The 27,384-nt window shown below is 44.0% G+C and overlaps 3 protein-coding genes across 8 annotated transcripts in view; 2 read left to right on the top strand and 1 right to left on the bottom strand.

Annotated features, from left to right (window-relative positions):
• The window catches only part of LOC116972429 (RING finger protein 151-like), a 44,933-nt gene extending 40,534 nt beyond the window's left edge, over positions 1-4,399 (bottom strand). For 2 of the 4 annotated variants that reach the window (XR_004411802.1, XM_033020105.1), the window contains exon 1: positions 4,222-4,276. Coding sequence is in view for 2 of the 4 variants with exons in the window: in XM_033020105.1 (XP_032875996.1) it covers positions 4,222-4,247 (26 nt within the window). In the remaining 2 variants the exon portion in view is untranslated. Of the gene's footprint in view, positions 1-4,221; positions 4,277-4,321 lie in introns of those variants that run through there. The other 2 variants (XM_033020108.1, XM_033020106.1) reach the window with 2 other exon arrangements.
• rad54b (RAD54 homolog B) overlaps positions 77-27,384 on the top strand; it is a 130,516-nt gene continuing 103,208 nt past the window's right edge. For 2 of the 3 annotated variants that reach the window (XM_033020101.1, XM_033020099.1), the window contains exons 1-3: positions 77-213; positions 4,897-5,007; positions 7,128-7,332. In XM_033020101.1, the coding sequence (XP_032875992.1) occupies positions 4,912-5,007; positions 7,128-7,332 (301 nt within the window). In that variant the 5' untranslated portion in view covers positions 77-213; positions 4,897-4,911. Of the gene's footprint in view, positions 214-4,495; positions 5,008-7,127; positions 7,333-27,384 lie in introns of those variants that run through there. The other variant, XM_033020100.1, reaches the window with a different exon arrangement.
• LOC116972427 (fibrinogen silencer-binding protein-like) lies at positions 17,350-26,601 on the top strand. Its single transcript, XM_033020103.1, has 2 exons — positions 17,350-17,907; positions 25,569-26,601. The coding sequence occupies exons 1-2, from the start codon at positions 17,525-17,527 to the stop codon at positions 26,140-26,142; spliced, it is 957 nt and encodes a 318-aa protein (XP_032875994.1). The 5' UTR covers positions 17,350-17,524; the 3' UTR covers positions 26,143-26,601.

Here is a 27,384-nt window from a genome sequence, read left to right on the forward strand (position 1 = left end):
TAGTATATTTGCTGTAAAGTGTCGCAAACTCCCCCTCACCACCTGCACTTTACGGCGTCCGTTGCCCAGGGTAACCGGTCCCCGGGCCTTCCCTCGCCAGTCGCCGGGAGACGCCGGCGGCGACGGTGGAGGGAGAGGGTACGCTGCCCACCTCCAGTCAGCAGTGTTTTATTCTCACTTGTCCCCCCCCAAACGGAGCAATGAGTAGCGAAGGTAATCTCCACATTTAAAAACACAGTTGCCTATTTCCTTCGCTCCATAGGTGCTGCTGCACCCGCTGAGTTTCTCCAGCATTTTTGTCTACCTATCATTTATTTGGCCGTGAGGCTTGTTTTTTTGTTTTTTTTAAAAAGAGTTGACAACATGAATGAATGCATGAATGAATGAATGAATGAATGAATGAATTAGCAAGGTAGACAAAAATGCTGGAGAAACTCAGCGGGTGAGGCAGCATCTCTGGAGCGAAGGGAATAGGTGACCCTTCTTCAGACTTAGTATGAATTAGTAAATACGGTGCCCTCCCCTCCCTCGGGTTCTGTTACCGGTGGTGTGTGTGGTGGGTCTAAAGAAGGGTCTGGACCCGAAACGTCGCCCATTCCTTCTCTCCACAGATGCTGCCTGACCCGCTGAGTTACTCCAGCACTTTCAATAGGATGAACATTGGCGTCTCCAACTTCAAGTGATATCCCTCTCCCACCGTTAACCATATAACAATTACAGCACGGAAACAGGTCAACTCGGCCCTTCTAGTCCGTGCCGAACACTTATTCTCCCCTAGTCCCATCTACCTACACTCAGACAATAACCCTCCATTCCTTTCCCGTCCATATACCTATCCAATTTATTTTTAAATGATAAAATCGAACCTGCCTCCACCACTTCCACTGGAAGCTCATTCCACACAGCTACCACTCTCTGAGTAAAGAAGTTCCCCCTCATGTTACCCCTAAACTTCTGTCCCTTAATTCTCAAGTCATGTCCTCTTGTTTGAATCTTCCCTACTCTCAATGGGAAAAGCTTATCCACGTCAACTCTGTCTATCCCTCTCATCATTTTAAAGACCTCTATCAAATCTCCCCTTAACCTTCTGCGCTCCAAAGAATAAAGACCTAACTTGTTCAACCTTTCTCTGTAGCTTAGTTGCTGAAACCCAGGCAACATTCTAGTAAATCTCCTCTGTACTCTCTCTATTTTGTTGACATCCTTCCCATAATTAGGCGACCAAAATTGTACACCATACTCCAGAATTGGCCTCATCAATGCCTTGTACAATTTTAACATTACATCCCAACTTCTATACCTTTCTTACCTCTCCCTCCATATTTCTCCATGCTCACATCACTCCCCACCTACCGCCTCTTTCTTATCCCTGCCTTCAACCCAGTGTGCATACATTTCCCCCTCCATCCTCCTCACATCACGCCCCACCTCCTCAAACCCCCACCCCCTACTTCCTCACATCACTCCCTCATTCCCTACTTTTCTCCCTCTCTTAACCCTGCCTTCAACCCAGTGCATACACATTTCATCCCCCTCCAACCCACTCACATCACTCCCCCACTCCTTCAACCCCTACACCTCTACTTCCTCACATCACTCCCCACCTAATCCCTCTTACTCCTGCCTCCACCATTGTGAGCGCACACACATGACTTCCCCCTTCAACCTCCTCATATCTCTCGCCCACTCCTCACCCCCGACTTGCTCACATCACTCCCTCATCTCCCATGCTGCATGCCCTGCTGAGTTACTCCAGCAGTTTGTGTCTCTCCCCACTTTCTCAAGCTGCACACTTTGAGATACTTTATTACAAAGAAACACAAAAGTACTGGAGTAACTCAGCAGGTCAGGAAACATCTCTGGAAGACACGGTTAGATGACGTTTCGGGTCAGGACCGAGAAACATGATTGTAATTGCACTACCCTATAATTATCAGTTTTAAGTTGAATCTTAACGTTGCTACCTTGGGAGATTTTAAGTTACCAAAAGTAAGATCACTGTGGACCAAAATCACTTTTAAGAAGGTTGGATCTTTGAAATAATCTTTCAAATTGGAAGAACCGCATCTTATATTTTGCTTGGATAGCTTACAGCCCATTGGTACGAATATTGATTTATCTCACTTCAGGTAGCCCCAGCATTCATAGATACATAGAAAATAGGTGCAGGAGGAGGCCACTCGGCCCTTCGAGCCAGCACCGCCATTCATTGTGATCATGGCTGATCGTCCCCAGTCAATAACCCATGCCTGCCTTCTCCCCATATCCCTTGATTCCACTAGCCCCTAGAGCTCTATCTAACTCTCTCTTAAATCCATCCAGTGACTTGGCCTCCACTGCCCTCTGTGGCAGGGAATTCCACAAATTCGCTCTCTATCCCTCCCCCACCCGTCGCACCAGCTTCTCATTTTCACCCTACAAACAGCTTACAATGGCCTGTGTCCTTTATTATAGTGTTTTGCCTATCTTTCATTCGTTGTTCTTTATCTCTCCACATCACCGTCCATATCTCTCGTTTCCCTTATCCCTAACCAGTCTGAAGAAGGGTCTCAACCCAAAGCATCACCCATTCCTTCTCTCCAGAGATGCTGCCTGTCCTGCTGAGTTACTCCAGTTTTCTGTGTCTGAGGGCACTGACAATATCTGTAAGGAAATTGGATGCTGAGGTTGAAAGGAGAATCGAGTAAAGGCGATTAAATGCTTAAAGAGATGACATTTTAAAGAAATCAAAAATATGTTTGTGGAGAGCAATTTTAGTTACTGTGATTATAGCCTCTACCACCAGGTGAGGTTGTACAAAAAGCCGGAATTGTAAGTGCTTTGTGATGGCGTTTGTACAAAAAAGGTACAATGAAGGAAACCTATAAATTAGTAACAATAGGGCCACAAAGGTTTTGCATGTGGGATTCATAATGACTTGGTAGATTAGATTCAAATGTGGCCTGACCATGGAAGAAAGTAGACAAAAGTGCTGGAGAAACTCAGCGGGTGCAGCAGCATCTATGGAGCGAAGGAAATAGGCAACGTTTCTCTAGCACTTTTGTCTACCTTCGATTTTCCAGCATCTGCAGTTCCTTCTTAAACACAGAAGAAAGTAGATAGATTCGCAGAGCTACACAGAATGAAAACAAGCCTTGCAGCCTAGCTTGTTCATGCCGACCAAGTTGGTTCTCCAAGCTATTCCCACTCAGTTTAGTTTAGAGATAGAGCATGGAAACAGGCCCTTTGGCCCACTGAGTCTGTGCTGACCAGCAATCCCTGCACCCCAACACTATCCTATGCACCCCAACACTATCCTATGCACAAGGGACATTTTACCAAGCCAATGAACCCACAAACCTGTACGTCGATGGAGTGTGGGAGGAAACCAGAGCTCCCGGAGAAAACCCAAGCAAGTCACGGGGAGAACGACAAACTCCGTACAGACAGCACCCGTAGTCAGGATCAAACCTGGGTTCCTGGCGCTGTAAGGCAGCAACTCTACCGCTGCGCCACCGTGCCTGCACCTGGGACACAATCTCCAAGCCTTTCCTATCCATGTACATATCTTAGTGTATTTTAAATCTGTAACCGTACCCACCTCTATGGCAGCTCATTCCATGTATACATCTGCCTCTGTGCAAAAAGGTTGCCTATAGGCTTCTTTTAAATCTTTCCCTTCTAACTATGGCCTCTAGTTTTAGACTCCCCTATCCCGGGGAAAAGACTGGCAGAATCATACAGCATGAAAACAGAGCCTTTAGCCCAACATCCATGCGACCCAGATGCTTCATATAAGCTTGTCCCTCCTGTACATGTTTAACCGATATCTCTCTATACTTTTCATATCCATGTACCTGTCCAAAATGTTTTATTTTAATGTTGTTATTGCACCTGCCTCAACTTGCCCCTGGAGCCAAACACCCAGTGCTGGAATATCTCAGCAGGCCAGCCACTGAGCCATCCAGGACTTTGTATTTTGCTCATGATTCCAGCATCTGTAGTTTCTCTTCTCCCCTCCCCCCTGGCAGCTCGATCCATATACCCATCACCCTCTGTGTGAAAAATAATTGCTCCTCAAATTCCTGGATTAACTCAGCGGGTCAGGCAGCATCCCTGGAGAACATAGATAAGTGACGTTTCGGGTCGGGACCCTTCTTCACTTAATACTCCAAGTGCCAACGTCTTGTATCAGGGTAGTATAATACATAATATATTATCTACATAGTTTGATTATATTACCTTAATGCGACCAGTCTCTCTGCCATCCAGTCTTTCCTTCCCAGTTCCACCACCTCTCTTTCCCATCACTAACATAAAACATATATAACATGTGGAAAACCTTCAGCATCCGTGGAAGGAGAAACTGTTAACGTTTCAGGCCGAAGATCCTGCGTCACAACGCCCAATCTCCACTTGTTCAGCAAAATCTTAGAACTAGATGCCCGAATTTGTTAGTCGCTCTCCATCCTGAATTGACTCGAAGCCACGATTTCTCCTTAACTTGCACTGCTTAAAATCTCTCCAAATAATCCCACTCCTCCAAGTGGTCATGAACAGCAATTCCCTTGAGTTTGGCTGAAGTCCAACTGTCCCTGGCCGAGCGGTGTCTCTAAATCTGGGTGGCATACTGCAGAGCAAATGTTACAATTACGACTGCGCCACTTTGAACAAAGTCGACGTGGATATGACATTGGGGACGCGTACATGCGCTGTGTGTAGAGTTTCTTGTCCGTGCTAAGTCTTTTGGGAAGGCGGGAAGCTCAAAACCATCAGGCATGAACATCAACAAAGTTATCGCCCGCTCGGTCACCTGCAGTACGAGAACGAGCGAGCCGATATCGTGATAAGTTTAACTCGTTCCTCGTCGACTTGCACACGCATTCATTTGTATGTTTCTTCTTCTTGCGCCAAAAGTGACAATTTATTAAGATGCGAAGGTCTGCAGCTCCGAGCCAACTCAGCGGCAACGCCGCAAAACGGTTCAAATTCGTCCCACCGGGGAGCAGACTCCTGCAGAGGAACGAGGTAGGCACTGAAATAAACATCTGTAGACATTAATTGGGATCGAGAAACGGAACACACCATTAAGGGGTTAATTTAGACTTCCGGGTTTCCACAGAAGGCTGTGGCTAATGAGACCAAGTAAATTGATGTTTTTAAGGCAGAGATAGATAGATTCTTGATTAGTACTGGTGTTAGGGGGAGAAGGCAGGAGAGGGAAAGATAGATCATCCATGATTGAATGGCAGAATAGACTTGATGTGCCGAATGGTCTAATTTGCTCCTATCACTTATGAACATGAAAATAAACACATTTTCTTGGAAACATTTCCAACCAATTGGAAAAGTCTCATATTTTTAACAAAATATATTAAGAGTATTCGATGGATGAATGTATTTACTGCCCATAAATATTACTTTTTGGCGTGGGTTATCCTTTTCTGAGCATTCTTAGTTTTGTGAAGTATGTGGAATTTATATAAAAACACAGTTTGGATGTAGTTGCAGGGTGTGTGGATGAACTCCATGCAACCTCCCAATATCAACGTCTATATGTGTGTGTAATTTTTACTTTCATCAATTGTTTGGCAAGTTAAGAATATGTTATAATGACTGAATCTGTGACCACAAGAGGCTGCCATGATGCATACTGCCTGTGTTATTGGTGGATACAAAATGCTGGAGTAACTCAGCGGGACAGGCAGCATCTCTGGAGAGAAGGAATGGGTGACGTTTTGGGTTGAGACCCTTCTTCAGACTGTATTATAGTATCTGTATTATTGGTGTTGGAGTAACTCAGCAGGTCAGGCAGACTTGTGTTCCAGACTTGTGGCCTGACCCGCTGAGTTAATCCAGCACTTTGTGTCTTTTTTTCATCAACCAGCATCTTTCAGATTGCAGAGAAGAGGGATGGGTGGAGAGAACAAATGGAAAGTCTGTGACAGTTTTGTCACAAAAAGAGATTCAATGACAGCTAAGAGTATTTGAGACCCCTGTTAACTATGGTAGAGGGAAAGCCAATTTCAGTTTAGTTTATTGTCACATGTACCGAGGTACAGTGAAAAGCTTTTGTTGCGTGCTAACCAGTCAGTGGAAAGGCAATACATGATTACAATTGAGCCATTTGCAGTGTACAGATACATGATTAGGGAATAACGTTTAGTGCAAGGTAAAGCCCGATCAAAGATAGTCCGAGGATGACCAATGAGTTAGATAGTTCAGGACTGCACACTCATTGTGGTAGGATGATTCGGTTGCTGGATGACATCTGGAAAGAAACTGTCCCTGAATCTGGAGGTGTGTGGTTTTGCCCGATGGGAGAGGAGGGAGTGGCCAGGGTGCGACTCTTCCTTGATTATGCTGCTGGCCTTGCCGAGGCAGCGTGAGGTGTAAATGGTGCCAGAGTTGTGAACAAAAATATAATTTCAAAACTGGATCCATAAGTGACTCAAATGATGTTACATAATGTACCAGGGTGTCAAGTACACGACTATCATATACAGGTACCTCCACTGTTATCTCATTGAAGATGGCCAAACATAATTTGCCTTTAACAAATTGTTGAGGCTTCCCAACTAATCATTTGAATACCAGGTTATTGAGATCAGTACAGAATTAGTGTAAATGGGTGATTGATGGTTGGAGTGGACTCACTGATCTGATGGACCTGTTTCTGTTCTGTATCTCTGACTATGAATATTTTTTCTGTTTTGTCTAATAATAATAGTGTGCTACGGTACCTTTGTGCCTTTTACCTGTGTTTCTCAATTTGTTTTTAAAGTTTTTCCTACTTTTGCATATTTGATCATTTAGCAACATTTGATATCTATAAAGAACCAGGTTCTGAATACAGGTTAGACGTTGACACAAAGAACTGGAGATGCTGGTTTACAAATTTAAAAAAAGGACACAAAGTGCTGGAGTAACTCAGCGGGCCAGGCAGCATCTCTGGAGAATGTGGATAGGCAACGTTTCGGGTTGGAGTCTGAAGAAAGGTCCCAACCTGAAACGTCGCCTATCCATGTTCTCCAGATATGCTGCCCGACCTGCTGAGTTACTCCAGCACCTTGTGTCTTTTTTCTGAATATAAGTTGGTGTCAATTATTTTAAATGATTTACTTATTGAAAATTGCATTTTCATTTAGACCCCCCGTGAAAGTGGTGATAATAAGAACTCCTTGCTGCGATCCAAAGCATTGCTCACAACATGCAAACAGCTTCAGACCAACCCTTCCCTCGAAACCTCAGGAAATGGGAATGAACATGGTTATTTGGAAACATCTAAATCGGATCATCTGACCACCTCAACTGGTTTTTCTGCTGAGTTTCCAAGTGCAAACCAAGCTGATGGTAAGTAGAAATTCACAAATCATATTTTTATTAATATCTTGCATATTGTGGCTTGCTGTTTGCCAGGATATTCCTCTGGTAAAATTCAACTGCTGACCTGTGTGAACGGACTTAAAAATCCCCAGATGGGAGGTCAGGGCATGCAGTAACTGTGCAGGGAGATTTAACATTGAATGTACACGTGATGCTAGAGTTTGTGCGGAATGAAAACTGTCTTCTCTCAGCCATCAGCAAAGTAAGAGAAAGTCTCATGGATGTTTGGGTGGCACATGGGTGCAGCGGTAGAGTTGCTGCCTTGCAGCTCCAGAGATCCGGGGTTGATCTTGGCTACGAGTGCTGTTTGTATGGAGTTTGTACGTTCTCCCTGTGACCGTGTGGATTTTCACCATTTCCTCCCATGCTCCAAAGACGCGCAGGTTTGTAGGTTAATTGGCTTCGGTCAAAATTGTAAATTGTCCCCAGTGTGTAGGATAGTGCTAGTGTACGGGGTGATTGCTGGTCAGTGCGGACTCAGTGGATCGAAGGGTCTGTTTCTGTGCTGTATCTCTAAAGTCTATAATAAAGCAAATATATGAATGAATAAGTTTATTGATCAAGTATTCACATACAAGGAATTTGCCTTGGTGCTCCGCCCGCAAGTGACAACATGACATACATTGACAGTTAGGAATGACACATAAAACATTAAACATTATTGTGGTCATCTGGCATTTTCTCATCAAAATCCTGCTAATAAATGTCCAGGTTATGACTCGCCAGGACTACCTAGCTCTGGAACTCATTCGTGATGTTCCATCAATCCCCCCCCCACCATCGATAATCTAGGGATGACCATTGACTGAAACTCAGATGAATCAGCCACATGAATATTGTGGTGTATGACTCAACCTCTGGAACTACAAAGCCCTGCATCGTGTGCAAGGCACAAGGTGAGGAGTATGATTGGAGACTCTCCAACGGGGCTGGGTAAGTGCAGTTCCAATAACATTCAAAGAACCAGTGCATAGTAGCTTTGTATGGTTGACATGGAATCACAGCCCTACCAGTTTCATTTCCCACCATCAGTTCATTCAGCATGGACCATCTGAACACTGTTCAGCTGTTACTGTTACTATGAATGAATTATCACATGTGACATCCCAGTCCCTTATCCTCTGCCAACAATCATCAGGCTATTAAATACAACAACCTCCAACTAAGCTCTGAACTACATAGACTTGGGGGCACCGCCATTCAATGTGATCATGGATGATCATCCACAATCAGTACCCCGATCCTGCCTTCTCCCCATATCCCTTGACTCCTCTATCTTTAAGAGCTCTATCTAACTCTCTCTTGAAAGCATCCAGAGAATCGGCCTCCATAGCCTTCTGAGGCAGAGAATTCCACACATTCCACATTGCACTATTATTATATTTTTTAATATACTGAACTTATTTTTTGTTGTTTATTATGGTGTTTACAGAGTGCTATGTTTACATATCTGTTGTGCTGCTGCAAGTAATAATTTAATTGTTCCATTTTGGGACGTGGCAATAAAACAGTTGATCAATAAGGGCAAGGGCAGCACGTGCATGGGAGCAGTGCTCCCTGTGTGTTTATTTCTAAATGACATACCACCCTCACTTGCAAATACAGTTGCCATTCCTTCGTCACTTCTGGAATTCTCCAGAAAAGAAAAATGTTGGGAATGCTTCCACTGGAAAATCTGCAGCGGCTCGTGAAGATGGCAACTAGAGATGAGCAATAAGTGACAGTTTTGTCAGTGGCATCCACATCCTGAAAAATAAGTTTAAAAAAAAAATACCTTTAAGTGGTTCACAGCTCAACCACCTACAGACCACTTTTGAGTCTGAAGAAGGGTCTCGAACCGAAACGTCACCTATTCCTTTTCTCCAGAGATGCGGCCTGACCCAGCTGAGTTACTCCAGCATTTTATGTCTATCTTTGATGTGAACCAGCATCTGCAGTTCCTTCCTACACACAATAGTGAAATTGACTGGAGCTATCAAGAACGGAACTCGCTATCAAAACATGGAGGGGACAGGACACAATTTTTTGGCGGCCACGCGCGCATGCGCACACTCACACACACACTCACACTCACACACGCACACGCACACACACACACACACGCACACGCACACGCACGCGCACGCGCACGCGCGAGGCTTCGGAGGCTCAATCCAGCTCAACACTGCCCTGTCTGGACTGACGGGACACCAGCGCTGCTTCTCCACGCTGGCCATATTTCCCGCAAGTCCAGGAAGGGTTGTAAGCTCCCCTGGCGGGACAGGCAGAGTTAGTTTGGTTTAGCGCTGTTTCTCTGCGCTGGCCCGTCTGATTCCCGACCAGAGATCCTAGATCCTATTGCGGATGATCTTTGCTGCCAACCTCACTGGCCACCCGCGGGGGGGGGGTGGGGGGGTGGTACTCGGGAGGGGGCAGGACAGCGCTAGAGACCCCGCCGGGATCGATCCTGGCTGCGGATGAAGCGCAGGTCTGTGCGGAGCTCCACTATAAGATCTTTGCTCCAATCATCGCGCTCTATCCTCAGTCCAACCCCCCCCCCCCCCCCACTCCTCCCTCCTCCAATCACCGCGCCCTATCCTCAGTCCCCCCCCCCCACTCCTCCCTCCTCCAATCACCGCGCTCTATCCTCAGTCCCCCCCCCCCACTCCTCCCTCCTCCAATCACCGCGCTCTATCCTCAGTCCCCCCCCCCACTTTCTCCCTCCTCCAATCACCGCACTCTATCCTCAGGCCCCCCCCCCCACTCCTCCCTCCTCCAATCACCGCGCTCTATCCTCAGTCCCCCCCCCCCACTCCTCCCTCCTCCAATCATCGCGCTGAATCATGTCCCGCCCCCATTGCCTGCTGACCGACGTCTCTCTCCTCCAATCGGCGCCCTCGATCACCGGATTATAAAATCCGGATTACAAAAACTTGGGCGGGGGGGGGGGGATGTCCCCCACCTCTCAAAACATGGAGGGGACGTGTCCCCCCTGGCCCCCCCGGGTTTTCCGCCCCTGGGAGCTATTAATACAGAAAAAGCCCAAGGTTCATGTTCTGGTTTGGAGCCTCCAAATGCAAACATCATCAGGATTTAAAGATTTTTACATGCCATTTGAATGGGGGGGAAAAATTGATAAACATCTTGTGATTACCAAGCCTTTAAACGGATCTGCAAGTTGAGCTTCAGGAATGTAACCCTTCCTGTATTTATTTATTTATTGTGAGCAATTTTGGGCACCATATCTGAGGAACGATGTGCTGGCTCTGCAGAGGGTCCAGAGGAGGTTTACAAGAATGAACTCGGGAATGAGTAGGTTAACCTATGATGAGCATTTGTCAGCACTGGGCCTGTACTCACTGGAGTTTAGAAGAATGAGGGGGGACCTCATTGAAACATATAAAGATTGTTAAGGGCTTGGACACACTAGAGGCAGGAAACATGTTCCCAATGTTGGGGGAGTCCAGAACCAGGGGCCACAGTTTAAGAATGAGGGGTAAGCCATTTAGAACGGAGAAGAGGAAACACTTTTTCTCACAGAGAGTGGTGAGTCTGTGGAATTCTCTGCCTCGGAGGGCGGTGGAGGCAGGTTTTCTGGATGCTTTCAAGAGAGAGCTAGATAGGGCTCTTAAAAATAATCAGAGGATATGGGGAGAAGGCAGGAACGGGGTACTGATTAGGGATGATCAGCCATGATCACATTGAATGCCGGTGCTGGCTCGAAGGGCCAAATGGCCTACTCCTGCACCTATTGTCTATTGTCTAAATTTATTTAATCAGAGGGTGACTAATTTGTGAAATTCTTTGCCACAGAAGGCTGTAGAGGCCAAGTCAGTGGATATTTTTAAGGCAGAGAGATAGATTTTTGATTAGTACAGGTGTCAAAGATTTTGGGGAGAAGGCAGGAGAATGGGGTTAGGGGGGGAGAGATAGATCAGCCATGATTGAATGGTGGAGTAGACGTGATGGGCTGAATGGCCTAATTCTACTCCTATCACTTATGACATGTGTACTTTGGGATCTTTAGTGTTCACTTTAGTGGGACTAAGGCCCCTTCTATTTAATGTCTCATTCAAAGACCAACATTTATTCGCCTGATACGATGAATAGCCACAATCTTTTTCTCAGTGCAAGGGGAATGTACAACTAAAGGGCATTGATTTAAGTTGAGTGGAAAAAAGTTTCAAGGGACCTTTTCATGCAGAGGGTAGTGGGTATGTGGAACGTGCAACCAAAGGAGGTGTTAAAGGTTCAATTACATTATTCACGGTGGCGCAGTGGTAGAGTTGCTGTAGATAGAGTAGGTTAATTGACTTCTGGAAATTGTTGCTGATGTGTAGAGAGTTGATGTGAAAGTAGGATAACGTGGAACTGCTGTGAATGGGTGATCGACGGTCAGCGTGTATTCAACAGTTACGGGCCAAAGGGTATGTTTGCATGGTGTATCTTTCAGTCAATCCATATATGTATCCAGTCGTTAATGAATACCATGAAACATTATTATTATTATTATTATTATTACTATAATAATACATTACAGTGGTGCAGGGCCAGAGACCATGTTCGATCCTGACCTTGGGTGCGTGACTGTATAGAGTTTGTATGTTCCCACCCTGACCGTGTGGGTTTTCCCTGGATGCTCCGGTTTCCTCCCACACTCCAAAGATGTATAGGGTTGCAGGTTAATTGGCTTTGGTGAAGATTGTAAATGGTCCCCAGTGTGTAGGATAGCGTCAGTGTATGGGGATGGCGGGTCGGCGCAGACTCGGTGGGCCAAAGGGCATGTTTCCGCGCTGTATCTCTAAACTAAGCTAAACTAAAAAGGATTTTGGGCAGATTCATGGATTTAAAAAAAAAGGTTTTGAGGGATATGGGCCCAACCTAGGCAAATGGGACTAGCTGAGGCAGGCAAGTTAATCGGCATGAAGTGGGGCAGGAGGCTTTTATCCGTGTTGCATTAACTCTATGACTCTTTGATTTTTAGCTGTGCAGAACTCTGTTAGTTGTTGATTAGTGCATCATTTTAGTTTAGAAGCTCACTCTTGGTTTAAGGTTCAAACTCGTGACCTAAACCAGATGGGTTGGTGCTACAAATGAATTGAGGTGAAGAAGACCTTTCATTGCCGTGGCAGTCATAATTGTTTGGTATTTCAAAGTGCAAATAAATGAATATTTAGGAAAAAATAGAGCCACTAATATAAACAATCACGTACGTACTGTAGATTTGTTTAGAAAGAAGATTGTGAAGATATCTAATAATCTTCAATTTTTGTTTACACCATTTTGAAGTTTGATTAAGGACTTTAGTGCTTCTATTCACTTGTTCTTTGGGAACCATTGTTTGTAATTATCGCAAGGATATGGTTATGCATTTATCTTTGGCGATGTCAGCAGTTGACTATACAGTATTATATTCTTTGGAGCCATTTCGGCCTATCTAGTCTACTCCGCCATGCAATCGTGGCTGATCTATCTCTCCTCCTAACCCCATTCTCCTGCCTTCTCCCCATAACCCCTGGCACCTTAATCAAGAATCTGTCAATCTCAGTCTTAAAAATATCCATTGACTTGGTCAGCACAGCCTTCTGTGGCAATGAATTCCATAGTGTCACCACTCTCCGACTAAAGAAATTCCTTCTCATTTCCTTCCTAAAGGAACGTTCTTTAATTCTGAGGCTATGACCTCTAGTCTGAAACTCTCCCACTAGTGGAAACATCCTCTCCACATCCACTCTGTCTTTCACTATTCTGCATGTTGCAATGAGGTCCCCCCTGATTCTTCTAAACTCATTCTTCTAAACCCCTGACAGCCGTACTAATCAAGAATCAATCTATCTCTGCTTTCAAAATATCCATTGACTTGGCCTCCACAGCCTTCTGTGGCAAAGAATTCGACAGATTCACCACCCTCTTGACTAAATAAATTCCTTGTCATTTCCTTTCTAAAGGAACATCCTTTAATTCTGAGGCTATGACCTCTAGTCCTAGACTCTCCCACAAGTGGAAACATCCTCTCCACATCCACTCTATCCAAGCCTTTCACTATGCAGTACATTTCAATGAGGTCCCCCCTCATTCTTCTAAATTCCAGCCCAGTGCCATCAAACGCTCATCATATGTAAACCCACTCATTCCTGGGATCATTCTTGTAAACCTCCTCTGGGCCCTCTCCAGGGCCAGCACATCCAACCTCGGATATGGTGCACAAAATTGCTCACAATACTCCAAATGCGGCCTGACCAGCGCTTTATAGAGCCTCAGCATTACATCCCTGTTTTTGTATTCTAGCCCTCTTGAGATAAATGCTAGCATTGCGTTTGCCTTCTTTACCGCTGGCTCGACTTGCAGATTAACTATTTCTCCTTTAACTCCTTGGGGTCACAAATGGCTTCTGATTTTATGGGTTTATGTTGTTAATGAGGTCAGTGTGGCAACTCCAGACTCCTCCTCAGATGGGCAGGAAGCGTCTCACAAGGAGGGCATGTGGTTAGTTTGATGAGGTCGCGTGCCTCTTCCATCACTCACACAAGGCTTCCTCAAGCTCCCAATGCATGCCCTTGAGGTTCTTAATACTATCCAGAATGTTTCACTTTGAACAATCATAGCCCTACCTGGTAGTTAATACCTGCCTCCACTTGAGATGCATTTTATCAGGATGCATCACAGCTTGGTTTGGGAGCTGGTCCATCCAAGAACGCAAGAAATTGCAGCAAATTGTGGAAGCAGCCCAGGCCATGACACAAACCAACCTCCCTTCTATTGTCTCTATTTACACCTCACGCTGCCTCGGCAAGGCCAGCAGCATAATCAAGGACGTGTCGCATCTTGGCCACTCCCTCTTCTCCCTTCTCCCATCAGGCAAGAGGTACAGAAGTGTGAAAACGCACACCTCCAGATTCAGGGGCAGTTTCTTCCCAGCTGTTATCAGGGAACTGAATCATCCTACCACAACCAGAGAGCAGTGTTGAAATACTATCTGTGGTGAACTACTAGTGTGCCTGCTGGTGCTAGGGGCACTCACTGGTCTCCCTAAATGACCATTCGGGTTCTGTCGTACAACTGTCGCAGCCTGCGTTTGGGCCAGAGCGCAGGGGATAAAGCTCGCCGCTCAGTTGTTGACAACCTTCTGGAGAACTGTGACATACAATGTATGCAAGAGACATTCTTAGTGAAGCAACACTTGGACAAATTCAATTATCTCAATGACAATTTTCATGGGGCTGGGGAGTCTACAACTGACCTTGGCATGGGAATAGTCAGTGGTGGGATACCAGGGGGTGTGGCTATTCTATGGAACAAGAAGCTTGACTCATCAATGGTCGAACTACGGAAAGCCAAGTTTGCAGAGACTAAAGGTGGCCTATAATGATGCAATGAGAACACTGCTAAGGAAACCTAGATGGTGCAGTGCTAGTAACATGTTTGTGGCTGCAGGACTCAGTACTTTAGAAGCTATCCGAAGAAATCATATGTATAAACTCATCTGCAGGATAAATGACTCTAAAAATGTGATTATTGTGGCCTTGTCAAAAATAAGGTTTAGCACTACACGCTACGAATCCCAGTTGTGGAGACTCTGGTATCACTGTCTCGTTGGAGACCATTGATCATTATTTTTTATTCTGGATTTTAATTTGTGTATTGTGCTTTTTTTATAAATATACTAGACCAAGTGCAGACCCGTTGGGTCTGCTCCCCCAACGCAGCCGTTCCTTACCCGTAGCCCCCACGGGAGACGTGGTCCTGCAAGTCAAGAGGCTCAGGAATCAGCAAGGCGGCTGTTTTGATATGGCGTCTTTGAGGCGAGATGCGGGCGCCAGCAGCCGTTATGGTCGCTGGCCATCAGGAGGCGACAAAATGAGTGATTGGGGGGGGGGAGGAGAAGGATTTGATTTAAAAAGTGTACATAAACACGACAAAATTTAATGAGGAGTGGATACTTGGAATGATAAGTGTAATCTCTACCGAAATGGAAAAAATCAGGGCATTTCTGGGTCGGGTGTTGGCGTAGCAACGAATCAAAGGCTGGCAGCCACAAGTCAGGCAGAAACACACACAGCCAGCCGGAAGCCACACAGTTTTATATATAGATAGAAGATAGATAATTTATGATGCTTTTATAAGTGATATACTAAGATTTTATTTGTATTTTATGATGTTTTTATATGCAATGTATTTTTATGTAATGTTGTCCCTTGTCTGGACTTTGAGTCCGAAATAAAGTTTATTATTATTATTTTTATTACTATCTACCTGTTTGGTGAGCCTCAGACTTTCCTTGATCGAACATTGTGGCTTTACCTTGCACTAAACATTATTCCCTTAATCATGTATCTATACATTGTAAATGGATCGATTGTAATCATGTATTGTCTTTCTGCTGACTGGTTAGCACGCAACAAAAGCTTTTCATTGTACACTGGTACACATGAAGGAGGGAAGAGACAGTAACCCTAAGATTTTTGCCTCCACCACAGTGAGGAGATGCTTGGAGGATACACTGTGGTGGTGTTAATTTGTGTTTATTGTTGTTTATTATTGTATGATTGTATGTATGACTGCAGGCACGAAATTTCGTTCAGATCGTAAGGTCTGAATGACAATAAAGGTATTCAATTCAATTCAATTCAATGACAATAAACTGAATTTAACTGACCCTCGGACTTTCTTTGATCGGACTTTGCTGGCTTTACCTTGCACTAAACATTATTCCCTTTATCATGTATCTATATACTGTAAATGGCTCGATTGTAATCATGTATTGTCTTTCTGCTGACGTGGCAATAAACTAAACTGAATTGAACTGATGTAGCTCCTGAGATGAGGGAATTGTTCCATTTTCATTTTCCAGGGTTTCACTGTGAACCTTTGTCGTCAGAGGGTGTTGAAATACAGTAGGATCAGGTTGGTCAATTGAAGGCAAATGAGACTAGCACAATATGTCTACTTTGGGTTGACATGGATAAGATGGGCTGAAAGGCCTATTTCTGTGTCATGCACAGCACTGTGTAACTCTGATGGAGGATCTTTCTGTGGGTATTGAGTACAGGCCCCATTTCGTATGCTCTTCAGCAAATGAGTCGTTAACAGGTTGGAGCTCGGCTTCTGAGCCGCAAGTATATTGTTTTATCATGTGGATTGGTCTTGGAAATTAATTTTTCACAATCTCACTTGAATATTGGTAAAATGTTATATATTAACTAAAATGCTTAAAATTGCATTGTTTTCCAGAAATCCAATCTGAGATACATAAAGTACGCTGAGGTGTTCGTATGCATTTATAAATAATTAAAAGTTTGGTAGAACAGGTTTGACTTATAAGTTGTTTTGTGGGATTCACGTATTTATGGTTTCAGATTTCATGCTGTTGCTTGTGGACTGCAGATCTTTCAACTTCTATAGCATTTGCTACATTATGATCTGTTTTTGTCAGTGCAACTTCATTTTATTTAAAACAAATGTTAATAACTAAACTTGTGCTGATTGTAATAGCAACTCATTGCGCGGAGTACATCCTAACATGACAGAGGAAACAAAGTTCCTTGGTTTACATTAGAAATAGCACGGGGAATGCAAATAACACTAAAGGCTCAGCAGCAGGATTACTGGGGCCCTGTCAGGGATCAGTGTACAGACTACCGCATACTTTTGCATACTGTTGTTTAACAACAACAATAATTCTTTGTTCCTCGTTTCATGTCATGACTTTTTCATTTCAAATGTAAAGTTGACACCAGTCCGCCTTTTAATTCTAAAGCCGCAATTTCAACATGCTTCATTATCCACAGTGACAATTTGATTAAATAGGTTTCTGTGGAAAAATAGCGCAATGGTAGCTTTCGGACACCTGTACCTTTTTTTTTCTCTGGGATTCTGTTGCTAATGCTTTCAAAAACCAGAAGAAAGACCAGATCAGATAACAAAATAGTCCAGCATTTGATTGGTCTCAGTATCGGGGACTGCATGGTCTCATTTTAGTCTGGAGCTTTAAGTAGGTCAGGCCTAGCTTAATCAGCTTGCAGATGATCTCTGGATGAAGCCAAGCTGAAAGGAATTTCAATGCACTCCTCCTGATAGGCGTAGGCCTAAAAGGGCTGGCCTAGCTAAGCTTCAGCTTACAGTGCCAGTGTAGATTTTTGCAGTCCGTCTGAAGTTTGTGTGCTTGTGTCCCCTGCAAAATATGCTTGGGAAAAAGTCTAACCGGTCCTCGAATTTTACCATATATGAGAAGATCGATTTGTTAAAACTTGTGCGCCCTTACATTAAAGTCCTGGAGGTTCATAAGAATAACCAGGCTGTCATAGTGGAAAAAAACCGCTGCTGGGAAAGTATAGCTCAGCAATACAATGCTGTTGGAGTAGATCGTCCATCTCGTAGCGCACAGGCTTTGCGAACACTATATAAACGGATTAAAGAAAGTGCCAAACAGGAGATAGCAAGGAGAGAACAGCTGCATCCAGACTATAAAGGCAACATCTCCGAGCCAACCCGGAGAATTCTTGAAATGATTCCACACATATTCCAACCGCTTCTGAAGGTGCTGGATGGTGACAACTTGCAAAGGTAAGATTCTCTAATTTTACCGAGTGTGTTTTTTTTGTTTGTTTAAAGACATGTCTCCCTTTTTGTGTGTCTTGCATGTGGAACTTGTTATTAGAATGGTCACTTCATCCATGTTTTTGAAACGGGAAATTGGATCACCCATGGAAAATCTGATTACAAATAATACAAATTGTGGTGAAATTACCATTGTGAGGTAGAGATTCCAAATTCTGAGATTTATTTGTTTCAGTGAGTAGACTGCTCGAGCCTCATATGGCTGAGGTTTGAGATTCGGGCATGTCCACTACTGATAAAAGCTTCTTCTGAACCTTGACTACCAAAGCAGCTTAGAAATCATTCCCTTGTTAGAATGGGTTAAGGCAACCATTTTTTACCTTGAGTTGAAATTAAGTAAATTGGCAACTAGCAGATCTTCTCACAGAGAGCGCTGAGAAGATGGATGGTGCTGTTATTTGGAAAGGTTGAAGCAAATACCACTGCCCTTAAGAAAGATGTGTAGTTATAGTGGTGGGTGTCCTGTGTTGAACGAACATGCGAACACATCAGCATACTCCTGTTATGCAAAATGGATCTTTCCTGTGATGAATTGCACGACACAATGACAGCCCAGCGTCAGTGGAGGCAGAGTGGAAATGAGGAACAGCGTGAAGTTGTCAGTATAAAATGGAAGGTACAGCCATGGAAATATCAATGAGAGGGAGCTTGTTCATGAGAAATGGGATGGGACCAAGGGTAGATCATTGACCATGGGTGGAAAGAGAAGCAACTCCAAGAACCTGGTCGGGAAGTCATGTTCAGCTGGACTATGGATGAGAGGTCTTGGAGGAGAGACATTGAAAAGGACAAGACTTTAATAAAGACTGTTATTGGAGAAAGAAAGTTTAGGATTTCCTTTGCATTTAGAGTCATAGAGCTATACAGTCTTAGGAAACGGGGCATTCGGGCCACCTTGTCCTTGCCTACCAAGTTGGGGTTCTGGACTAGTAGATTTGCTCACATTTACCCCATTTGTCAGTTGCCTTTGTGGCGACTCTCTTGGGTAAAGTATCATCATCACCATATCCGTCTAAAAGCTTCCCATCCATATATCTGTCCATATGCCTTTTGAAAGATGCAAGGACAGAATGCCACAGGAGATCCTTCTTCCATGTGGCTATCAAACTGTACAACTCCTTCCCCTTCTGTCGTGGGGTAGACCAAAGATCCTATAGCAAGCAAGATAGATCACCCGACGAAAAAGACGTAGTACGGTCATGGGCAGATTCATGGGTAATTTTCGGCCCCATTTCTGTAACCGGCTTCCGTCTCCGCACCAAAGATCCCATAGCGGAGCAAAGATACTAGTGCGGTGACGGAAGCCGGTTACGGAAACATCCATGTAAAAATAAAAGTTATTTGGGGAAAATGTTCTCCTCATTTATTATAATTTCTCCTCAGAATTATAATTTATTAACACAAACTGTTCCCCCGCAACGTTGATTACACTGCGGGTCGGGTCGGGTTACTGAAATGGATGAAAAAAAGGCCCACGTTCCGCTCCGTTGCGTACTACACGTCAGCCTTTAGAAGGATTGGTCTATCTTGCTTGCTATAGGATCTTTGGGGTAGACTTACTCCTCTTCTTCCCCACCCCCCCACCACCCCCAATCCTTTCCACTCATCACTTTAATTTCACGACTCATGTATTTTGTGTTTTTTATGACTGTTGGCAGATCAATTTCCTTCCTGGGATAAATAAAATTGTATTGTATCGAAAGGCTTCATTGTTTTTGTTTTTACAGTTATTTCAATGTGATCTAGGAGTTGTGAGCAAATGTTCCACGTAGAGCCTGATTTGTGCAATGTGGCCCAACCTGGCTTGGCTAAATAATATTTATTTCTAATCTATGCCCCTTGCAGTTGAGGGAGCGGTGATCGAACATAATAAAGAGGCTGCACAGGATAGGTCCTTTGAATTAAAAAAAGATAATTTTATCACCATATTCTTGATATTCATAATCTGTGGATTTCATCTTGACATTATTTAATAGCTATTAAAGGTTACCGTTTGCTCACTTCATATTGTAGCTTATAATCTAATTTTCAATCTACCATAGCCATCTCAAGCCTCGTGCTTTATTCAGATTTACGACTTGGCTTCAGGTGAAACAAATCATTTTCTATTTTTGTCTAAAAACATCTGGTTTCACGGCTTCCTAAAGATCCCTAACTGCTAAATTGGCATTTTACCCATTCCTACTACACAAGATCTAAAAATGTCTTGTCTCCTCATTCGCTTCCTCAAGATGCTGATCTCGAAAACTATCTTGTGTATTCCATAAGTTCGTCCTCCATATCATGATTATACATCTGTCTCTGTTCCTCTCTCACTCTAGTCCTATTGCTAATTTCACTGTTTGACTTCCTTTGTTATCACCTCGCCCCCAGCCAACATTGGACCATTGCGGGCTCCACCTTTCCTGAGTCATCGATTCAGGTTCTGCTTTGTTCTGGACCTTCCCATACCTCTAGTTTTCCCCTTCCCTGTCTGATAAAGGGTCTCGACCCAAAACGTCACCTATTCACTTTCTCCAGAGATGCTGCCTGACCCGCTAAACTACTCTCGCATTTTGTGTATATAGGGCCTGTCCCACTTACGTGACTTTTTCAGCAACTGCCGGCACCCGTCATAGGTTGTTACAGATCGCTGAAAAATTTGAAATGTTGAAAATCCAACGGCGACCAGAACAAGGTACGACTCTTTGGGCAACTACTCACGACCATATCACCATGTCGCCAGGGTGTCGCCTGTATGGTCGTGAGTAGTCTCCTAGTCACCCAAAGTAGCGTCTTTCTGGTCGCCGCTGAATTTTCAACATGTTGAAAATTTTCGGCGACATATGATGGGTGCCAGCAGTCGCCGAAAAAGTCGCGTAAGTGGGACAGGCCCTTATCTTTAGTAGTCGTGATTTATCCTTGTTACATGCACATTTACTTTCCTGACTTATAGAATTGCCTACATGACCACTACCGTTTGAGGCCACTCTCCACCAATGGTTTCTGCCAGTAGCTGTTGATTCATTCCACCCATACTTTCTCCACTTGAGGATTTTGCTGAATGAAGATTTTTCCTCGCAATACCATCCATTTCCTTTACTGTTCTTCTAACTCTGACTTTAAAATGTTAAGTATCCTTTAATATCTAATTCCCAAATTGTGATCACTTTGCAACCAAATCACTGGCATAGCTGTTAGATTGGAGCCATTCATTTCCATTTTTGTCATTAATTGACTATTTAGCCACAAATGTGTACATTCAAGTGCTTTCATTTTTGTCTTTATCCCTAATTTCTCCCATCTCAAACTCTAATTAAAGATATACTTGTACGGCTGTAAATTCAGTCCATTCCTTGCCAATTTGCCATTGCCATTTCCCATTTTGCTAGCCTGCATTCATTGTTTAAGGGCCTGTCCCACTTACACAATTTTTTTCGGCGACTTGCTGGCACCGCCATAGTTGCAGCAGGTTGCTGAAAATGTTCAACATGTTTATAATCCAGCGACGACCAGAAAAAGGTACGATGTCGCGGGGTGACGCCTGTTTGGTGGTGAGTAATTGCCCAAAGAGTCGTACCTTTTTCTGGTCATCCCTGTATTTTCAACATGTTGAAATTTTTCGGCAACCTGCTTCAACTATGACGGGCGCCTGCAAGTGGCCGAAAAAATTGTGCGAATGGGACAGGCCCTTTAGCCATATAACATATAACCATATAACAATTACAGCACGGAAACAGGGCATCTCGGCCCTTCTAGTCCGTACCGAACACTTATTCTCCCCTAGTCCCATCTACCTGCACTCAAGCCATAACCCTCCATTCCTTTCCCGTCCATATACCTATCCAATTTATTTTTAAATGATAAAATCGAGCCTGCCTCCACCACTTCCACTGGAAGCTCATTCCACACAGCTACCACTCTCTGAGTAGCCTTTCACTTTAACTTTCTAACTTTCTCCAGAGATGCTGTTTGACCTACTGAGTTACCCCAGCTTTTTGTGTCCATCTTCGGTTTAAACCAGCATATGCAGTTCCGTCCTACACATTTTATCTGCCTTGTTATACTGTCCCGTTTATCACTACATTCCTATTCTCTTCCCCCAACTTTAATGGCCCTCCTATAGCAAGGTGTTTCTCGTTCACCTAGTAGATTCCACTCGCAGTGATAAAGGCTGTACAATTCCTCATACCTGTTTGTCAAGTGCAAGTGTTGAAGCTCCTGCCACACTATTTCCTGGACCCTACACCCGTGTGTTTCATTCACACCCTCCTAGGAGCAGAATAAGGTCATTCAGCCCATCAAGTCTACTCCGCCATTTAATCAGGGCTGATCTATCTTTCCCGCAACCCCATCCTCCTGCCTTTGTTCCATAACCCCTGAGACCCTGACTAATCAAGTATCTGTCAATCTCTGCCTTAAAAATATCTATTGACTTGGCCTCCACAGCCACATGTGGCAATGAACTCCACAAGATTCACCACCCTCTGACTAAAGAAATTCCTTCGCATCTCGTTTCTAAAGGTACATCCTTTTATTCTGACGCTATGGACTCTGGTCCTAGACTTCCCCACGAGACTCTCGTTTACACAGTTGCATGACTAGTTCTACAGAATTTAACCGGCATGCAAGTCTCAAAGATATTTATTTAATTTTGTCAACATTGTCCTTTCTTCATCAAAGTCCATGCAGTGGTGCTATAACATGCGGCACCATTGTGTCACCTAACTTCAACTAATCAGCTCCTGCTGGTTACTCATTTATCTGCAAAACCAAAGTCTATGTGTTTACCACTGTAATTTGAAGCTAAAGATTAATAGAATTAAACTATAAAATCGAATTAAACGTTTTTTTAAAAGAGTCCATCAAACTCTGGAGCCAGCCACTTCCTCCTCACTCAAAACTCAGTGGTCTTTGTGTCCCATGTTGCTATTAAACTCTCTACCTTTCCAGCATCTTTTAAATCCCACATGGGGCCCCTGTTTCCTGTATTCCTCGTAAATTAATTTTGTTGCGTTATTAAAGAGTATTTTTGTGATATTCTTTTCTACACAAGTTCAATATTTTCATTTTCTCTATGATAAATATTGTTTCCGGTCCATCATGCAATCTCCACCCACGCTAATATTTTACCAGCGTACCCTAATTTTGTTTTGTAATCTTTCGGGCAACACCTTATCAAATGCTCTTTCAACATGTAAATGCGTTACAGCTTCCCCATTACTTAAGCTGTTGTTTACACTCTCAAGTTAACTAATAGGTTTTCAACAAATCTATCATGAATCCATATTGGATGTGGTCGTTAAATTGCTGGATGAACAATCCAAAGGCTTGTACTAACATTCCACAATGACATTTGTGGGATTTAAATTTATGATCCCCAATCCTCTCGTCACCTACAAGGCTCAAGTCAGGAGAGTGATGGGATATTCTCGACCTCATTTAGAGATCCTCGAACTATCTTTGATCAGACTTTACTGGCTTTATCTTGCACTAAGTGTTGTTCCCTTATCATGTATCTGTACACCATGGGTTGATTGTAATCACGTGTTGTCTTTCTGCTGACTGGATAGCACCCAACAAAAGCTTTTCACTGTACCTCGGTACATGTGACAATAAACTAAACTAAACTGGTAAATCCAACAACCTTTCCAGAAGCTTGACACCAACATTCAGGCCAAACCAGACACCCCATCAACCAGACTAAATATTCGTTCCCTCTGCATTGACGCACCGTTCCTGCACCCCTTCTACAAAATGCCCTGCATAACTCGCCTAGTCTACTTCGACACCACCTCCCAAACATACAAGCTCAACCACCAAGAAGAACAAGAGGTAGCAGGCACAATAGAATGCCATCACCTGCTGGTTGCTCTTTATGTAGCACTCCGATGTGACTTGGCAATATATCTCCATTTTCCTCATTGTGGCCGAGTCTATGTAACTCTTGTTGGATAATAGGAGATATATGTATTTATAAAGTTTTTAAACCTGTAAATATCTCCTAATACTCATCAAGAGTTACTTAGAGTTACCTCACACTTAATTGAATTAAATTCCAAATTATAAAATAAATTACAAATACAAAATGATTCGTCAAACCAGGGCAGGACCTTCTCAATGAATGGTAGGGCCCTGGGGAGTGTTGTGGAGCAGAGGTATCTAAATGTACTAGTACATAGTTCCCTGAAAGTGGCATCACAAGTAGGTAGGGTGGCAAAAAAAGTTTTTTGGCACATTGGCCTTCATCAGTCAGGGAATTAGGTATAGAAGTTGGGCTGCTCTGTTTCAGATTCAGATTCAGATTCAACTTTAATTGTCATTGTCAGTGTACAGTACAGAGACAACGAAATGCAGTTAGCATCTCCCTGGAAGAGCGACATAGAATATGATTTCAATAAATAAATCTAGTTACATGCATACAGTCATACTTGCATGCATACAGTCATGCATACGGTTGGACAGGGCATTGGTGAGGCCGCATTTGGCCTATTGTCATTCCGCTGACTGGTTAGCATGCAACAATAGCTGATCCCTGAGATGTCAGAACTTTCATATGAAGAAAGACTGGATAGACTCGGCTTGTACTCGCTAGAATTTAGAAGATTGAGGGGGGATCTTATAGAAACTTGCAAAATTCTTAAGGGGTTGGACAGGCTAGATGCAGGAAGATTGTTCCGAATGTTGGGGAAGTCCAGAACAAGGGGTCACAGTTTAAGGATAAGGGGAGAAGTCTTAGGACCGAGATGAGAAAAAAAAAGTTCTCACAGAGAGTGGTGAATCTGTGGAATTCTCTGTCACAGAAAGTAGTTGAGGCTAGTTCATTGGCTATATTTAAGAGGGAGTTAGATGTGGCCTTTGTGGCTAAATGGATCAGGGGATATGGAGAGAAGGCAGGTACAGGATACTGAGATGGTTGATCAGCCATGATCATATTGAATGGCGGTGCAGGCTCGAAGGGCCGAATGACCTACTCCTGCACCTAATTTTCTATGTTTCTATGTTTCACTGTACCTCAGTACATGTGACCAGAAACTAAACTGAACTGAAAAACTGATTGTGTTCAGTTTTAATCACCCAGTTTTTATGAAGGAGGCATTACGCCACAAAGCGGCAGAGAAGTTTTATGAGGATGTTGTCAAGACTTGGGGGGCCTGAGCTACACCAAATGGTTGCGCAGGCTAAAACTTTATTCCTTCAAGCAGAAGACTAAGGTGATCTTAGAGAGGTGTATGAAATCATGAGAGGGATAGATAGGGTGGATGCACAGAGTCATTTACCCAAGAGAGAGGGGAATCAAGAACTAGAGGCGAGAGGGGAAAGATTTAACTCGAGGGATAACCTTTTCACACAGAGGGTGGTGGATATAATGAAGGAGCTATTGGAGAAAGCAGTTGAGGCAGGTACAATAACAATATTTAAAAGTCATTTGGACAGGTACATGGATTGGAAAAGTTTAGAACGATATAGGCCAACAGAGGCAAGTAGGACTGTCTTAGATGCGGCATCTAGGTCATGTGTAAGTGTTGCATCGAAGGGCATGTTTCTGTGCTGTATGACTGCATACATTTGTAATGGATTCCTCCTATTTATTGCGCCAGTTTTATCTACGCATTTCTTCTCTTTAGGCTTGGTGGAAGTCCTGCTTCCGATCAAGGTTCTTGTGTGGAACAACCTTCCGGCTTGTATCCGCAGCCTGGAACCTCTGGTTACCCATCCCATCCTTGTTCAGAATGGATTACACCGGACTCAGAACCCGAACACGAGGAAAAGCCTCCTCCAATATTAACTATGCCATCGGAACCAAATGAAAGCATTGAGCAGGCAAAAAGGAAGGAGATCCGGGAGGCCACCAATGACTCCGCCTCCCCGTTTTCGTCCTGCGAGGCCCAGTTATCCCTGACGCCATCTCCTCGACCGGCGAGAAGGGAAGACGTCTTGTTCGTCCACCAGCCACGACACCAGGGGTCCTCGCACCACCTGACCAGGCACAACGACGGAGAGATCCAGTTGATGTCCGCAGAGGAACACGAGATAATTATGGAGAATCAAAGAAAGTTTGGACTGTACCTTGACGAGAAAAGAGAAAGCCTGAAGAGAAAGCAATTATTGGAGGAAGAATTGTTGAGGGCAAAAATCAGGGTGGAAGAATTAAAGGCGGCAAGGCTGCAACAAGGACTGCCAGTTCCCCAAGATGCATAATGGTTGTGAATATGCCCTTTCATCAGGCAGCTGACAAGTGGTGGATTTTCAATGGTTCTTTTTATTAGAACGTGTACCGAGGTACAGAGATTTTTTTTTTTTTTCCCCCATACAGATCATTAAGATTATTGCCGTACATCAGTACAATCCCCGATTAAGTACCGAATGCATAAAAATGGCCTACAGAGCTCAAATGCAAGAGTCGCTAGGGTTTTGGGCGCCATTTTCAAAGTCCCGACTGCAACGGGCCTTTTTGTCGCCGCCGTCCTGATCGTCCAGCGAACCGTCGTCCCCCTCCTTGCCCGGCCTTCAGCCTTCGTGCCCCAATCCCAAGGATTAATCCCAAGGATCATTTCTAATGTTGCATTCTATCAAAGATCTCTTGAGTTTCAATGACTGACTTTTTGAGCAAATTTTACCTGAATTGTAATGCAGCCTATTTTTAAATTAAATCCATGACAAAACTGCTTGTTTGTTGATAACCACAACGCACCACCAGAACCATTGGTTGTTGCACAATGGCCGCTGTTGCACCTCCTACAAAATACACTGCAGTTACTCACCCAGGCAACTCCAACATCATCAGCCAAATGCATGACCTCTATCTGCCTCCAAGAGAGGACAAGGCTACTGGGAAGATTTACGAGGATGTTGCTGGGACTAGAGTGTGTGAGCTGCAGGGAGAGGTTGAGTAGGCTGGGACTCTATTCCTTGGAGCGCAGGAGAATGAGGGGTGATCTTATAGAGGTGTATAAAATCATGAGAGCAATAGATCTGGCTGGTCTCTTGCCCAGAGTAGGAGAATCGAGGACCAGAGGACATAGGTTTAAAGTGAAGGGGAAAAGATTTAATAAGAATCTGAGGGGTAACTTTTTCACGCAAAGGGTGGTGGATGTATGGAACGAGCTGCCAGAGGAGGTAGTTGAGGCATCGACTATCCCAATATTTAATAAACTGTTAGACAGGTACATGGATAGGACAGGTTTGGAGGGATATGGACCAAATACTGGTAAATGGGACTAATGTAGATGGGACATGTTGGCCGGTGTGAGCAAGTGTGGCCGAAGGGCCTGTTTCCATGCTGTATCACTCTAGGCTCAATAAATCACGCACAATCCTGACGTGGCCAATCCTTCGTCATCATTTGGTCCATATTCTGGAACTTTCTCCTCTAACAGCACTTACAAAGCACAGCGGTAGAATTCCTGCCTTCCAGTGTCAGAGACCCGGGTTCAATCCTGA

This window comes from Amblyraja radiata, chromosome 4 (genome assembly GCF_010909765.2).
Source record: "Amblyraja radiata isolate CabotCenter1 chromosome 4, sAmbRad1.1.pri, whole genome shotgun sequence".
Classification (NCBI taxonomy): domain Eukaryota; kingdom Metazoa; phylum Chordata; class Chondrichthyes; order Rajiformes; family Rajidae; genus Amblyraja; species Amblyraja radiata.

Excerpts from the sequence above, each read along its gene's own strand:
- LOC116972427 (XM_033020103.1), top strand. The coding sequence starts at position 17,525 with ATGCTTGGGAAAAAGTCTAACCGGTCCTCGAATTTTACCATATATGAG. Across the intron at positions 17,908-25,568 it reads GATGGTGACAACTTGCAAAG|GCTTGGTGGAAGTCCTGCTT; the intron begins GTAAGATTCTCT and ends TCTTCTCTTTAG.